General features: G+C 39.3%; 1 protein-coding gene across 1 annotated transcript in view; it reads right to left on the bottom strand.

Annotated features, from left to right (window-relative positions):
- Positions 1 to 16,228, bottom strand: part of PDCD6IP (programmed cell death 6 interacting protein) — a 70,329-nt gene that overhangs the window by 41,920 nt on the left and 12,181 nt on the right. Inside the window, exons 2-5 of the mRNA XM_061127707.1 lie at positions 13,244 to 13,298; positions 11,834 to 11,903; positions 2,671 to 2,798; positions 274 to 427 (exon numbers count right to left, since the gene is read on the bottom strand). Coding sequence (XP_060983690.1) covers positions 274 to 427; positions 2,671 to 2,798; positions 11,834 to 11,903; positions 13,244 to 13,298 — 407 coding nt within the window. The remainder of the gene's footprint in view (positions 1 to 273; positions 428 to 2,670; positions 2,799 to 11,833; positions 11,904 to 13,243; positions 13,299 to 16,228) is intronic.

Below are 16,228 nucleotides of genomic sequence, written 5' to 3'. Positions count from 1 at the left end.
TACATAACTACTACTCCAGGGTTTGGTGTTTTAAGATGATAACACACATCTTATGACTTTTCAAGTCATAAAAGACTTCAAAAACAGCCTACATTCTGAACTGTGTGTTTGTAGCACCTGAAGGTCAGAAAAGGAAAGTTGAAATTTTTCCATGAACCACAGGTCAAAGATGCAAAGATGAAAGTTCTACACTGAACATATTATAATCACCTTATTTTAAAAGCCTGTCACTTCTTTTCCCATGCAACAAAATGGAGAACAAAGTGGAATTACCTCTTGTGGCTTTTAAAAAAAACACTTCTTGGGCCTGGGCCAGCATGATAAGGCTGAGGGTCCCAACAGTGTCTGGAGATATGTCCACAGTGGGCTCTCTATTCAAGGCAGATAAAACGGTCTCTTTAATGTGTAAAAAGGCACCACTAGCAAACTAGAGGGAGGAAAAGGAGAATTTCATTAAAATCTGTAAGAACTCAGCAAGACAATTTTTTACCATTACACACAAAAGCACTTTAAATGTTAACTCAGTTCAAGTTACTCTACTTAAGTTTTTATATTATGAAAAACAGACCCAAGACATCTCACCTACCAACGGTAAGAATATTTTTCTAAAAACACTACAGAATAAGATTTAACATGCATTCGACATTCAACAGCAACAAAATAAACTGATGTGACAAATTGATTCAACTTTTGCAAATACTTCCTCAAAATCCAACATGTGAAGAGAGGCAGGGATAGTATTAAAATGTTTTTAGTCCTAAAGTGTTCTTGCTTCAGTCCCAAATTCATCTCTCAAATAATTAAAGAGTACTGATACCTAGTCCTCTGGGGAACAGCAGGATGATCCATGGCCAAGGATTTTTTATTTGGCTTTCGGAGCTCCCTGGTAAAACGTTTCCCATCAGATTCTCCTTCTCAATTATATTTTGCTTAGCTTCCCAGGTGGCACAGTGGTAAAGAATCCACCTGCCAATGCAGGAGGCACAAGACACCTGGGTCCCACCCCTGGGTCAGAAGATCCCCCGGAGAAGGAAATGGCTACGTGCTCCAGTGTTCTTGCCTGGGAATCCCACAGAGAGAGGAGCCTGGTGGGCTGCAGGCCACGGGGTCACAGAGTCAGACACAACCAAGCACTGCACTGAGGCTAACACTAAAATAACTTGGCTTTTATGAAACAACCAACCCAGGGAAAAAGACAGATCTGGGATCAAAAGGAGCTCTGGGTTATGTAGTTAAGCTACAGAGAGCTAACTCAGGGTTAAACTGTACTGGAGTGAACATCACATTTGCTGCAGCCAGAAAGCACCATAAAACTAGATGAATGTCTCCAAGGAGTGATCAGCTGACACGCTCAGTAGACTAACAGAATCACACACTACAAACGCAAGGGATCTGGTCTCCCATTCACAAAAAAGGACTGAACAGCTACAGAGATTAAAGCACTTACCCAAGGGCACAGAGTGTCTTGGCAGCACGTGGCTTGGAAAGAGACTGAGAATCTCTTCCCCTCACACTAGGAACCTTGCTGTGAGTAAGAGTGGAATGTGTCCTCAATAACTCAGGATGCCCTCTAAGATCTCACATGCCAACAACTGGAGTTTACAATGCATAGGAAACTAAATAAAATTTTAATTCATTTTCACATTTTAAAAAACTTGCCACTTATAGCCTCATAAAGCAAAGGTCTATGCATCAGGACTGCCATCTGTGCCCATCCAAAACTGGGAGCATGCGGTGTGCTTCAAGTCATTTTCCTCTCACTTTCTCAGAACAGCGTTCCTCAACTCCCCTCATCTTAAACAATGGGAAAGACCGAGCTCCACCTCTGAAACAAGCAAATTTCAGAACCATGCATGAGAGACAGTGCAAGGACCATTTGGGAGTCCCTAAAACTTAGAAGACCTGAAACCCCAGGGGACCACTGTATTAACACTTCTGCCCTCTAGTCCCCTTGTCTGGAAAACGAGAATACATTATGCAGCATGCATCACCAAGTTTTCAAGAGAACATGAACGTACCCTGTAAATGATAAAGCAATATAAAACATGAAAACATAATTATAGATTACCACTTAACAACTCTCACTTATTTTTCCTTAAGTTGAAGCAAAAGAAGCTGAGTCAACAATACACTATCACCAAATAATATGCCATATTAGTAACCAACTGAATGTAAGACCTACATTTAGTTAAGAACATTACGTATCTGACCACATTTAACTATGACCTCTTCACAAGTCTCAGAGGTAAAATTTTCTTGCCAAAGGTCTTAATTTTTGTGACACTGGTGAAATTTTAACTATATCTCGCTAAGAAAAATTATGAAAAAATAATGTACAAATATTTTAAATGAGGTCATGCATTTAAAAGGGACTCGCCAAAGATTTTATCTCAATCATTTTTTCTCCCAACGTTTATTGAGCCTTTATCATGTGCCAGGCACTGTGCTAGGTGCTGGGTGTACAATGGTGAGGAAAAACAAGAGCTGGGTTTACAAGTATGTTCTTTTATCTCAGGACTTCAAAAAGACGTATCAATTCATTAAAAAGTACATTCCTTTTCAAGGAAGCATCTGTGTGTAAAGAAACATTTATAAACCCTACACGCAAATCATTTTCAATTCACTCCAACTCAGTGTGGACAGTTAGGTAGTGACTACCGTTCTGCGTACCTGATAATGTTTAGCAGCGATTTTCAATCCTTCATCATTATCCAGGTTCTGTTCTGCTGCAATCTGGCTAGCTAAGGCTGCACAATTGAACAACACACAGCTCTTTTCATATCCTAAGCTTGCAAGAGCTGTAAAAGATTGAGAAGGAAAAATTCATCAGATTATTTTTCTAAAGAAAATGAATGTTTCAAAGAGAAATACTATGACCTCTATCCCACTGGCTCTCACAAAAACAAATTTCCAGACCTGTTTTCTCACCCATGATCTGCTCCCATATTTCTAGCTGCGCTGCCAGGCATCTATTCCCACAACAATATTCTCATCACCTGACACTCAAGGATCAGTAAATTCATCTTTCCTTCCCTTTACATCCACACTATTAGATTCAAAATGAAAAGTCATTCTCAAGTCACTTCAAATTCAATTCAAATAAATTCTTCCCACTTTTCCATCAGCTCTCTCAAAATGATACCTTCCCATGACATTCAAACCAGTTTCTCACTTGCTACAAACCTATGGCAATTTGAAGTACCTCCCACCTGGCCTTCTGTGTCTCACGTCCTTATGTCAATAATGTATCTCTCAGAGGACTAGAAGACTATCTGGTTAAAATACAACTCTGACTAAAAATCTACACCTCTCACATCAATTGTGATAGCTACTATCAAACAAAATAGAGGACTTCCCTAGCGGTACAGTGGATAAGAATCCGCCTGCCAATGCAGAGAATACACAGGTTCAATCCCTGGTCCGGAAAGATTCCACATGCCATGCGTGGAGCAACGAAGCCCATGAGCCACCACCACTGAGCCTGAGGGCTGCGGCGCCTGAAGCCCACGCACCTGGAGCCTGTGCCCCACAAGAGAAGCCCCCGCGACGAGAAGCCCACTCACTGCAATGCAGAGTAGCCCCCACTCGCCCCAACTACTGAAAGCCCTCTCTGGGCAACAAAGACCCAGCACAACCAAAATTAAGTAAAGAGAAACAAAACTGAATGTAACATTTGTCGGCAGGCATGTGGAGAGACCAGGGCCATTGTGTACTGTTGGTGGAGATGTAAAATGTTGCAGCCATGTGGAAAACACTATGAAGATCCCTCCAAAAATTAGAAATAAAATTACTGCATAATCCAACAATTCCACTTCTGAGTATAAACCCAGAAGAAATGAAAGCAGGAGGGTTTAGTCTCAGGGATATCTGTACATCCATGTTCATATCAGAATGATTCACAGTAGCCAAAAGGTAGAAGCAACTCACCCATTCACTGATTCATTAACGGAAACAAAACATGGTATAAACTTACAATGGAGTATTATTCAGCTTAAAAAGTAGAGAAATCCGATCACATACCATAAGATGGATGAACCTTGAGGACATTAAACTAAGCAAAACATGCTAGTCATAAAAAGACAAACACTCTATGATCCCACCCATGTGAGGTGTCTAAAGCAGTCAAACTTCCAGAAACAGAGGTAGAATGGTGGTCACCAAGTACTGCGAAAAGGGTGAAAAGGGAAGTTGTTATTTAAAGGGCATAAAGTTTCAGATTTGCAAGATCAGTAAGGTTCAGGAGATGTTTCACAATGTGAATACACCTCATACCTCTGAACTATACACTCAACATTGATTAAGACAGGGGATTCCCTGGTAGTCCAGTGGTTATGACTCAGTGCTTTCACTGCTGGGGCCCAGAGTCAGCCCCTAGCTAGGGAACTAAGATCCCACAAGCCACGCAATGTGGGGAAAAAATTTTTTTTTATTAATTGGTTAACATAGTATATTTTATGTTACGGGTTTTTTTAAACATGCATACACACACACACACACACACACACACACACACACACACAGAAGAACAAATTCAATCATAATGACATTCAAGATCTCACATAATGTGCCAGATATTGAAAACCAAACAAAATAATCATTAGGCTTCTGACAAAACCACTGAACAAACCATCTAGGAAAATCAGAAGAACATTGCAGCTGTGTGTCTGTGCCATACAGAAGTGTCATAAAGTAAAACACTCGTGGTTACGTAGCACTTTAGTAGTCTCCCCTATAATTATAGCCAGCTTTTAGCTTGCCTCCAACCTAATTTTAGCCTCTGCAGCATAAAGCAGACATACACACCAGCTACTCTAACCTCAGTTCAGTTCCGTTGCTCAGTCATGGCCACTCTTTGGGACCCCACGGACTGCAGCACGCCAGACTTTCCTGTCGATCACCAACTCCTGGAGCTTACTCAAACCCATGTCCATCGAGTCAGTGCTGCCATCCAACCATCTCATCCTCTGTCGTCCCCTTCTCCTCTCACCTTCAATCTTTCCCGGCATCAGGGTCTTTTCCAATGAGTCAGTTCTTCGCATCAGGTGGCCAAAGTATTGGAGCTTCAGCTTCAGCACCAGTCCTTCCAATGAACACCCAGGACTGATCTCCTTTAGGATGGACTGGTTGGATCTTCTTGCAGTCCAAGGGGCTCTCAAAAGTCTTCTCCAACACCACAGTTCAAAAGCATCAATTCTTCGACACTCGGCTTTCTTTATAGTCCAACTTTCACATCCAGACATGACTACTGGAAAAACCATACCTTTGACTAGACAGACCTTTGTCAGCAAGGTAATGTCTCTGCTTTTTAATACGCTATCTAGGTTGGTCATAGCGCTTCTTCCAAGGAGCAAGCGTCTTGACCTGCATACAGATTTCTCAGGAGGCAGGTAAGGTGGTCTGGTATTCCCATCTCTTTAAGAATCTGCCACAGTTTGTTGTGATTCACACATTCAAAGGCTTTGGCATAGTCAATAAAACAGAAATAGATGTTTTTCTAGAACTCTCTCACTTTTTTGATGATTCAACAGATGTTGGCAATTTGATCTCTGGTTCCTCTGCCTTTTCTAAATCCAGCTTGAACATCTGCAAGTTCACAGTTCACGTATTGTTGAAGCCTGGCTTGGAGAATTCTGAACATTACTTTGCTTAGTGTGTGAGATGAGTGCAATTGTGCGATAGTTTGAGCATTCTTTGGCATTGCCTTTCTTTGGAACCGGAATGAAAACTGACCTTTTCCAGTCCTGTCGCCACTGCTGAGTTTTCCAAATTTGCTGGCATATTGAGTGCAGCACTTTCACAGCATCAACTTTTAGGATTTGAAATAGCTCAACTGGAATTCCATCACCTCCACTAGCTTTGTTCATAGTGATGCTTCCTAAGGCCCACTTGACTTCACATTCCAGGATGTCTGGCTCTACGTGAATGATCACACCATTACGTGGTTATCTGGGTCATGAAGATCTTTTTTGTATAGTTCTGTGTATTCTTGCCATCTCTTCTTAATAATCTTCTGCTTCTGTTCGGTCCCTACCACTTCTGTCCTTATTGTACCCATCTTTACATGAAATGTTCCCTTGGTATCTCTAATTTTCTTGAAGAGATCTCTAGTCTTTCCCATTCTATTGCTTTCCTCTATTTCTTTGCACTGTTCACTTAAAAAGGCTTTCTTATCTCTCCTTGCTATTCTCTGGAACCCTGCATTCAGATAAGTATATCTTTCCTTTTCTCCTTTGCCTTTAGCTTTTCTTCTTTTCTCAGCTATTTGTAAGGCCTACTCAGACAACCATTTTGCCTTTCTGCATTTCTTTTTTGTGGGGATGGTCTCGATCACTGTCTCCTGTACAGTGTCACGAACCTCCATCCATAGTTCTTCAGGCACTCTGTCCATCAGATCTAATCCCTTGAATCTATTTCTCACTTCCACTGTATAATTGTAAGGGATTTGCTTTAGGTCATATCTGAATGGTTTAGTGGTTTTCCCTACCTTCTTCAATTTAAGTCTGAATTTGGCAATAAGGAGTTCATGATCTGAGTCACAGTCAGCTCCCAGTCTTGTTTTTGCTTACCATATAGAGCTTCTCCATCTTTTGGCTTCAAAGAATATAATCAATCTGATTTCGGTGTTGACCATCTGGTGATGTCCATGTGTAGAGTCTTCTTCTGTGTTGTTGGAAGAGGGTGCTTGCTATGACCCATGCATTCTCTCAGCAAAACTCTGTTAGCCTTTCCCTGCTCCATTTTGTACTCCAAGGTCAAACTTGCCTGTTACTCCAGGTATCTCTTGACTTTCTACTTTTGCATTCCAGTCCCCTATGATGAAAAGGACATCTTTTTGGGGAGTTAGTTCTAGAAAATCTTGTAGGTCTTCACAGAACCACTCAACTTCAGCTTCCTTGCCACTAGTGGTTGGGGCATAGACTTGGATTACTGTGATATTGAATGGCTTGCCTTGAAAACAAACAGAGATCATTCTGTCATTTTTGAGACTGCACCCAAGTACTGCATTTTGGACTCTTATTGACTACGAGGGCTACTTCATTTCTTCTAAGGGATTCTTGCCCACAGTAGTAGATATAACGGTCATTTGAATTAAATTCTCCCATTCCAGTCCATTTTAGTTCGCTGATTCCTAGAATGTCGACATTTACTCTTGCTATCTCCTGTCTGACCACTTCCCATTTGCTTTGATTCATGGACCTAACATTCCAGGTTCCTATGCAATATTGTTCTTTACAGCATTGGACTTTACTTCCATCACCACTCTCATCCACAACTGGGCGTTTTTTTTTTTTTTTTTTCACTTTAGCTCCGTCTCTTCATTCTTTCTGGAGTTACTTCTCCACTCTTCTCCAGTAGCATACTGGGCACCTGACGACCTGAGGAGTTCATCTTTCAGTGTCATTTTTTTTTTTGCCTTCTCATACTGTTCATGGGGTTCTCAAGGCAAGATTACTAAAGAATACTCTAACCTACTTTCTTAAATAAATGTATTAACAATCTACAATAAACAGGAGTAGAACATGCAAAAAAATAAAGATCAAGGTGAACTGAAAATCTGAACCAAGAATAAACAAAAACAATTCCATTAATAGAAAGCAACATTTCCAAGATCCTCATGAGCATCCTTAAAAGAGACGCAAAGATAGTACATCCATAAAACAAGTACAGGATGTTATTATAAAAGAACAATCCATGAGTAAGAAAAAGTCCCTGGAAATGAAAATTTGATTACTAAAAGTTTTTCAAAAGAAAGGTTAGAAAATATCTAGGCAGCCCATAAAGAGGGAAAGAAAGGGAAAATGTGAAAGCTTTGAGTGAGTAGCTCAGAAAAGCAGGCTCGGTTAATTCAGTATTCCAAAGAGAAGAGAAGAAAAGATGAAGAGATTATCAAAGAAGAAACATAATTCTAATTAATTCAACAAATATTAATATGTAATCAAGCCAGTATAGCTGAAAAAAGGGGAAACAAGGGACAAAATGGCAGGCAATGTTGCCAGGGAGGTGAGAGAATCAACTTTTGCTGTAATGATTTAGCATTTACTCTGAGTGAGGCGGGAAGTAAATAAACACTTTTGAAGAGAGATGCACTCAGCCCGCCCAGGGGACAGCAGGCTGTAGGAAGCAGCACCAGTGGAAGCCAGAAATGAGGACAGTCAGCTGCGGCAAGGGGTGATGGTGGCTCTGACCACAGGGCAACAGCAGAAGTGCTGGGAAGTGACTGTATTCTGAATAACTGTCATAGAAAATCTGATAGGATCTGCTGATGAATTCACTGACTGTGCAGAATGAAGTGAAACAATATCAAGAATGATGCCAAGATTCTTGACCTAAGCACTAGGTGCCAGGATTTCAAACCAAATTCATGTGAGAACAAACCACAGACATTTTCACCCAAGAAGAGATGCAGAAATTTGACCTTTTCTAGGACAGTTAGTCTAAGAATATATTCCAGGGACTTCCCTGGTGGTCCACTGGTTAGGAATCCACCGGCCAGTGCCAAGGACACGGGTTTGATCCCTGGTCTGGGAAGATCCCACTTGCCACGGGGCAACTAAGCCCATGGGCCACAACTACTTACAGCCTGCACCCCTTAGAACCTGTGCTCCACAATGAGAGAAGCCACAGCAAGAAGCCTGCGCACGGCAACTAGAGAGTAGCCCCACTCACCACACTATAAAAAGCCCGCACACAGCAAGACTCAGCAGTCAAAACTAAAAATAAAATTAAAAAAAAAAAAGATATATTCCAGTGAAGGAGGAACACACAATATTCAGAAAACAATGATTCTAACCTAAAGGATAATAGTCATGGAGCAGCTTTAGACAGCAAACAGCTCAGACTCAAGAAACAGAAGAGGCCAAAGGGAACAGAAGAGTCACTCGGGAAAAGGGGAGTGGAGAGAGATAAATAATAAGACTGAGAGTTTGGAAAATCTTGAGAATATGATAAAAGCACAGAATGTATGTGTTGGTGGAGCAATTAAACTTGTAAACGCACACACAGAGCCATACAAGAAAGTGACAATGTAAATATGAAAACAGCTCATCCAATATATGATAGTCAGTAGACTTCAAGAAAAATGAAATACACTCCAAGCAACAGATAAAAGTAAACTTTTTATATACAAAATATATATCCCAGCCTATTATATTTCCCATAAACATTATCACCCCCAGGTTGTAGTCTGCCATTTTATTTTGACATATTTCTCATCAAGGAAGTAGCAATCACCTTGGGTTTTATACAAAAGGTGGGGCCCCAAATTATATAGCAGCTCTCACCTGTAACATGTCTTTTATTGGATATTCAGTGGACACAGGTCTACATGTCAAGAAATAGATATTTGTATTATCATTCTTAATACTTTAAATTACACAGTATTCTAAGGAACGGGCAGCCTATGCTTCACTTACCCTAAATATTACTGACGGACATTTAATCCCCCATAACTGCTATTAGAAATGCCTTGATGATTTCTACCTCCTGTTTTATATATGCGCCCAATTCTTTTCCGTCCCAGTTCCTCTAGGATCTCGGTTCATCAACTTTACCTATCTCACTTAAGTGTCTCCTGGTTCTATCGATACCTGCTCCTTATTCTTAGCCACAGAATCTGCTTGTCACAGCAGCACTGAAGTCCTTTTCTTGATCTTGCCTCTCTCTCAGCATAACGATCCCTTTGTCCCCAAATCGTCACTGCATATTTTCTGAACTGAGCTGCGCAGCACCCACACGTGCTATTTGCATTTCCTAACTTACGGTCCACTCCTCAACCCAACACCACCTGACTTCAGCCTGCCCTAGGGAAACTTCTTTCTCCTCCTGTGTTGTGCTGTGCTTAGTCGCTCAGTCATGTCCGACTCTTTGTGATCCCATGGACCGGAGCCCGCCAAGCTCCTCTGTCCATGGGGATTCTCTAAGCAAGAATACTGGAGTGGGTTGCCATGCCCTCCTCCAGGGGATCTTCCCAACCCAGAGATCGAACCCAGGTCTCCAGCATTGAAGGTGGATTCTTTATCAACTGAGCTATCGGGAATCTGGCGAACTTTACAACCTTCTTTGACCTCTGCCACAATGACTCTGTCAACGAAGTTCCAACATCACAGTCACATGCAGGCAAAGAGATGAATTCCAGTGGCCCACCCTGCGATGTCCTCCTTTCACATCTGGCATACTGTATCCTTGTCTGTAAATACAATCAGTATTTCTAACGTTTTCCCCAGGTAACTACAACGTGCAGCCAGGTTTGGGAACCACTGGACTGCACAACCTCTGAAACCCTTCTGCACAACCTCTGAAACGCTTCTGGCATTCAATCCCATCTCTATTTTCCCCCGGTTCTTTGGAGATCTGAAAGCCTTTTCTCAACCTCATTCCCAGGAAACTCTTCCTCTTATCTCCCCTGAGAGTTATACTCCCTAGTTTGGCTTTCATACTTTTCCCAACCTACAGTCTACCAGAGGAGATAAATTTATTATCTTTTAAGGAAACTGTTCCTAAATCTATGTATCCACCTCTTTTAAGCTTTAAATACATTACATCTAAATGCCAAAGAGAAATTTCTACCTAGATATAACACAGAAAAGTCAAACTTGACCTATCTGTTGAAAGGAATAATTATCCACAGGTCAAACCAAGTTACAAATCTTAAAGTCAATCATCAACTCCTACTCCTCCTTCTGATAGAGAGCCAGCAGATCCATCAGTTTCATCTCTGAATCCTCTCTCAAAACCATCCTTTCCCCAACCCACAGACAGGATACTTGCTCTAATCTCTTCATCTCTCACCAGTTTAACAGGTCTGTTTCTCTCTAGTCTCTGGATTTAGGCTTTTTGAGTCATATCCAGTTTCATTTAATCTTAGAAAGTCACTTATCTTTCTAAAACAGTTTTAGTAAGAATGCCTTTTCTCACCGTGCTAGGAGGGAATTTAGTTAGATAATATGTGTAAAGCCCTTTCACAGCACCCAGGTGGAATAAGCTATGAGGGAAGAACACAAATTGATAGCACACTTGCAACTTTTCACAAGCTGCTCTCCAATGTCTTCACCCTCCAAAATCCCCAAATCACCCACAGTTTCAACTCTTACCAATAATCATATTAATATGTATTAGTATAGTAACTTATACTATATGACACTGTTATATAATATTATATAGTATATATCCTATAATGCATAAACATTATATATTATAGTTATATGTAATAGTAATATTATTCATTGCAGCTAATATTTATTGAGCCTTGTTCTAAGGACTTTACATGTATTCCACTCATTTAATCCACACAAGAAACCAATGAAATAAACAGAACTTGATAGTACTAATCCTACTTCAGAGATGAGAAAATTAACACACACAAAGGTTAACGTGATGAGCTGGTAAATTAAAAAAGCCTTCACTCTTCTGACTTTTGGTTATGATATTCTACCTGTAACATTACTTTCTACCTGGAAAAACGAAATTCATCCTTCAAGGATTCATTCAAACATCACATGCATTCAAGAGCAGAATTAACTACTTCCTTGTCTAAGTGCCCATATGTTTCTTCAGAGATTAATATACTTCCCACTATACTTTAAAATGATCAGTTATCTTACAACCAGACTGAACACAACTATCTTGTTCAGTTTTAAAACTAGGACAGTGCCTGGCAAGACGTAGGCTCTCTACAAGTATTTGGAAATTGCATTAAAAGTTGAAGTGAAAAAGAAAACGAAACATAAAAATCTTCATTATTTACAAAGAGTCATTAGGAGAGCAATTTTGGAGACTAAACAATACAAAACAGTTAGAACAAATTTCCTGTCATTTTTATTTAAAAATTACATACCCAATTTTACAGATCCTCCAAAGAGTGAACCTTTATCAAAAGCATCCTTCCAGGTAAATGTCAAGCAGATCTTGATAGAAAGACGGGGGAAAAAAGAAAATTATGTTACCTTCCTGAATCTCATTAAGTGTCTTTCAAAGAAAAATCCACAGTGAAGGAAAGGACAAAAGTGTCAATCTGTCTAAAACACTATCTTCTCTAACCAACCAACTCCTTTTCCTTTTAGTGAACCATAAAATTTTCTTTTCTGAAAGTAAAATACTGGCACTAGGATTCTTCCAATGTCATTCCTTCCTCGGTAATTACACACATATTATCTTCTTCAGAAAACATGGTCTTGCTCATCTTTACAAATACACAATGACCTGAATAGAATAGGCACTTAAGTAGAAGAATTTCCAGGACAAGATAAAATTTTATTTCTTGATTTGGGTGATGGCTAGACATGTATATTCACTTTGTGATGAATCAAGCTATACACCGTTTGTTAACTGTTCTGTGTGTGTGTTATACACGAATAAAAAGTTTACTTTATTAAAAACTGCATCTCACTCTAAAATATTCCACAGTGTGAAGGTTAAAAAGAACTTAGCCTCTTTTAAATTATGTATTGCAATCCAATACAAAACTTTTCAACTATGGCTGAGAGAAATTTTCAATACTCCTCAAAGTAGAGACAATAACACAAGGAACTTCCATACACACACTCCCTCCTCCATTCATCTACCCACACTTTCCAACCTAAACACCAACACACACATACTTTTTCTCCTGGAGTATTTTAAAGCAAGTCTCACCACATTACTTGACTTGTAAAAACTTTATGCTTAAAGTATTTTGTATAAACTATTTTAAAATTTAGAAATGTCACACAAATTAAAAACTTTTAACAAGTCTGCAAGAAATCATCACCACTTTCAGTATCTATCTTTTAAGAGAAAGAATGACATTCTTACAGTGTAACACCTAATTATAACAGTATTTGCAAAATTTATATGCAAATGCAACTTGGGCAAATAATTTTTAAAGCACATAAACTGAAACTAAACACATCCTGAATTATATAGTTACCTACTTTATTTTGTAAAACCCAAAGGAAAGGACATCACAGATTATCTTGGTCAATACTTCCTACAGATAAAAAACGCAGGAAGAAAAATGCAATCCAATGCACTACATGATCACAGAAGTGACTGAGGAACGGCATGAACAGAATTTCCAACAGACACTTCAAAGCAGCACAGGTTCATAGCAGATGGGTTTCAAAGTTTCTCATTTTAAAAGTATTACAAAAACCTAGAGATAGTGAAGAGACACCATTTATTTTAATAAAATACCATGGGTAAAAGGAAATGGGTGATTTACCATTATCACTTGTAACTTTAAAACAACTTAAAATTAATGACTTACCTGGTTTTCAGAAAATGGAAATTTGGGTTCAATGGAACAGATCTGATCATAGTATCTGAAAAAGAGAGCAAATTTGTTTATTTTTGCTTTTGTTTCCCTTGACTGAGGAGACATAAAAAGATATTACTAAGACTCATATCAAACAAGTGTATTTTGTTTTCTTCTACAAGTTTTATGGCTTCAGGTCTTACATCTGAAAGCCTTTAATCCATTTTGAATTTATTTTTGTTCATGGTGTGAGAAGTAGGCCAGTTTTCCCAACACCATTTACTTTAGAAGCTGTCTTTTCCCTATTGTATAGGAGATTAGGCGTACAAATGTCTAACAGGAAATAGATGAGCCACAGATATGGAATGCACAGTGTGGGCAATGTGGTCAATAGTTATGTAGCATCTTTGCATGGTGACGAATGGCATCTCCACGTACTGGGATGACTTTGACATGTACAGAAACACTGCGTCACTGTGCTGTGTGACAGAAACTAACAGTGTTGTGGGCCAACTCTACTTCAAAAACAAACACAGAAAAGGAGATCCAATTTTCGGTTACCAGAGGTGGGGACCTGGGGGGAGGAAGAACTGGATGAAGGCAGTCAAAAGGTGCAAACTTCTAGTCATAAGGTAACTAAGTACTGATACCAGGCTGTCAAACACAATATGATACATATAATTAACACTGCATTATATTATATATGAAAGTTGTTAAGACAGTAAATCTTAAGCGTTCTCACCACAAGGAAAAAGATTTCTTTTCTACATCTGTAACTTTGTGTCTATAAAAGATGGATATTCACTAAACTTACAGTACTCACCAGTTCATGACTTAAATCAAATCCTTATGCTGTACTACACCTTAAACTTATACAGAGCTAAGTGTCAATTACATCTCCATAAATCAGGGGAAAAAAGGAATGATAAAAAATAATTGATCCATACAAAAACCAGTCAAAACCTAAAATTACCAAAGCTAAATATTACACACATTTATATAAATACAACTGGCTTAAGAGTATACTTAAAATTATGCATGCTTATTTTGAGTGGCCCACAAATTAGATTTCAATCAACCGTTTTAAAATTAATCAAGTCTTTTAAATGTGTAAACCTGTAGCTAAAATGCATGCAATGAAAAAACTGTTAACAAAGAACTCTTAGCACCAAAGAAAAATATTTGTCTACTATTATTGGCTAAAAGCAAACTAACCTCTGCCTGGGTAACCAATGCATTTCTTAAAATACTATTTCTTATTACGGTAATTGTTTACATCCACTGGACAAATTAACACCTCTGGTAAACTACTGATTAAAAACAGGCTTCCCAGCTTTCAAATGTGATTTCAGTATGTCCATTTCCACCAATGCTACACAGTTGTCAACATCCCCCCTCTCCCCTGAAAGCAGACTACTCCACAAGTTCCCCAACCGGTCACCCTGTCTCTTCTTTCTCATTCTCTTCAATCTGTTCTCCATACAGCAGCCAGAATGACCATGAAATGTGACGCAGCCCTCCCCTATCACGCTGACCTTTGAGCGAGCAAGGTGGGGGTTAGGGGGTGTCCAAGGACAAGGCTTCTAACTGGCCTCTAATCTTTCTTCCTCCCTTTATCACCTCCCTGCCCATCCCCTCCCATGAGTCATCAGGGCTAATTGCAATTGTTATTTCCGAAGCCTAGTTTCAGAAGGAGGGGTGGGCGCAACAGGACAAATCAGAGATCAAGTTTATGGCTGCCATGGCTACAAGTTTGGTTACAAACAGGAAGAACAGAACAATTAAATAAATACACTGAAGATAATGGGAGTCAGGTTTCTAACTATCTTGGAAAAAGAGTTACAAATATGGGATGGTGGACAGCTAGAAGAAACTGGCTTTGGACTGGAACTGGAGGTATCAGTGTGAACTCATTTTTAACACAGTGTAATATAGATACAAAAAGTGGTATAAATGTGCATGCGTATTTCCTAAATGTATATGCTGAGAAGTTCTAGCAACAATAATACTAAGTAGCAAAAAGCACACCTAGAGTCCAGATAAATAATGCTCTGCATTAAATGGAGCCAGTGTTGGGACTTCCCTGGTGGGCCAGTGGTTAGGACTCTGCACGAAACTGCAGGGGCACGGTTTCCATCTCTGGTCCAGGAACTAACATCCCATAAGCTGTGTGGTATAGCCAATAAATAAATGAATTAATTAATAATAAATAAACAGAGTCAGTGTTCCTTAGAGAAATGACGGACCCCACGGCTGACAATGTGAAAATTCAAGTCAAGCCTAAACGTCCAGCTATCCCAGAAAGTTAAGGAAGTACTTAAAACATGAAGAGGAAATGTCAAAAGTATACAGGAACTAGCTGAAAGCAGCTCCCACTAGCCAAGTCCAGAATAATTCAAATAAATAGCAAATCATAATCCACTGAGGAAAGTAAGATCATTCTAAAGTAAACAAAACAAAACGAGCTAACAGGGAAAACTCTACCCTAAGACATGATGCCAACTAATGAATCTAGAAGAAACAATGAAGTGAGGAAAATCACGACGTGGCCCCTTTCATAATATAGTATCTGATTCAGGTAAAATCATTAACAGAAGCTAAAACATAAGTTTGATGGAAACAGGATATTACAGAATCTCAAAGTATCTCCCCACAAAATACTTACTACTTAGTATAACTTATTAACTGTAAGGTCAAAAACTTTGGCAGACACCATCTTAACAAAGTGATAAACATCAAACATTACCAGCAATGGGACAAATCAACCTCATGTTTTTCTTAATGTGCATTAAAAAGAACACAGCATCACTTGGGTTCGTACTACAGCCCCAAGATGCATAAAATCCAAGAAAATAGAGGCAAGCCCTTTTACTAAGGGACATTCTACAAAGTAAGCAGCTTGTACCTACTCTTCAAAACTGCCATCTTGAAAAACAAGGAAAATTTGATGAACTGTTCCAGATTGAAGGAGACTAAAAAGGCAATTAAATGCAATGC

The sequence above is a fragment of the Dama dama genome, chromosome 24 (genome assembly GCF_033118175.1).
Source record: "Dama dama isolate Ldn47 chromosome 24, ASM3311817v1, whole genome shotgun sequence".
Lineage (NCBI taxonomy): Eukaryota > Metazoa > Chordata > Mammalia > Artiodactyla > Cervidae > Dama > Dama dama.
This window is presented reverse-complemented; position numbering and strand designations above follow the sequence as displayed.